We start from the raw sequence: 717 nt of genomic DNA, 5'->3' as shown, positions 1-717 counted from the left end.
AAAAAAAATCAAACAAACCAATTTTTCTCAGAAAGAACTGTATGAGTGAAAGGCATTGGAGGTAAACTCAAAAGCTGCAGTCTCATCTTTTTTAATAACTCATCATACTGTATATTCCAACTAAAACCTTTAGTATCACCTAAAAAACAAAATAAGATATTTGAATGATAAGTGTAAATGTATATAACCCATTAACTCACATAATGAACCAAACAATTCCCTAAACATAATATATTATGTCAAAACTTTACTTAGATCATGGATGGTACTCACTTCCCACATCAAAATGTGGCAACAAAAACAAATTCACAGGTTCACCACAGAGATCTGGTGTAAGTGATCTTAAGATGGACCCTGTTCCTATTCCTATGCCACTCGTAATGGGCAATTGTGAACCGGAAAAAGTCGCTTTATAACGTTCCTTTAAATTAAAAACATCATTATAATAATCCAGAAATTTCCAATATTAAAATGGAATATTCAATAAATTTTTACCTGCAGAAACTTAATACTGTGACGACTGAAAGCTTTGAGGTCAGTTTTATTATGCAGAAAAACTAGATATGGAAAGTAATCTAAACTAGTTTCATCATCAGCCTGGAGACCAACTGATGGTTTTAACATCTCTGCTACGTGAAGGAACCTGGATTAAAATATATTTTAAGTATCTTCATATTAATATCTATATAAATATGTTTTTATATAAAAAAAATTATT

General features: G+C 30.1%; 1 protein-coding gene across 1 annotated transcript in view; it reads right to left on the bottom strand.

Annotated features, from left to right (window-relative positions):
• Window positions 1-18: 18 nt before the first annotated feature.
• Window positions 19-717, bottom strand: part of LOC106684610 (nonsense-mediated mRNA decay factor SMG9) — a gene marked incomplete at both ends in the record, with an annotated part of 2,377 nt that continues 1,678 nt past the window's right edge. Inside the window, 3 exons of the mRNA XM_067046202.1 lie at window positions 19-139; window positions 274-421; window positions 496-643. Coding sequence (XP_066902303.1) covers window positions 19-139; window positions 274-421; window positions 496-643 — 417 coding nt within the window. The remainder of the gene's footprint in view (window positions 140-273; window positions 422-495; window positions 644-717) is intronic.

Source organism: Halyomorpha halys, unplaced genomic scaffold, assembly GCF_000696795.3.
Source record: "Halyomorpha halys isolate HHAL.00 unplaced genomic scaffold, Hhal_1.1 Scaffold5813.1, whole genome shotgun sequence".
In the NCBI taxonomy this organism is placed as follows: domain Eukaryota; kingdom Metazoa; phylum Arthropoda; class Insecta; order Hemiptera; family Pentatomidae; genus Halyomorpha; species Halyomorpha halys.
The sequence above is the reverse complement of the archived record's forward strand: the minus strand, read 5'-3'. Positions and strand labels throughout refer to the sequence as shown.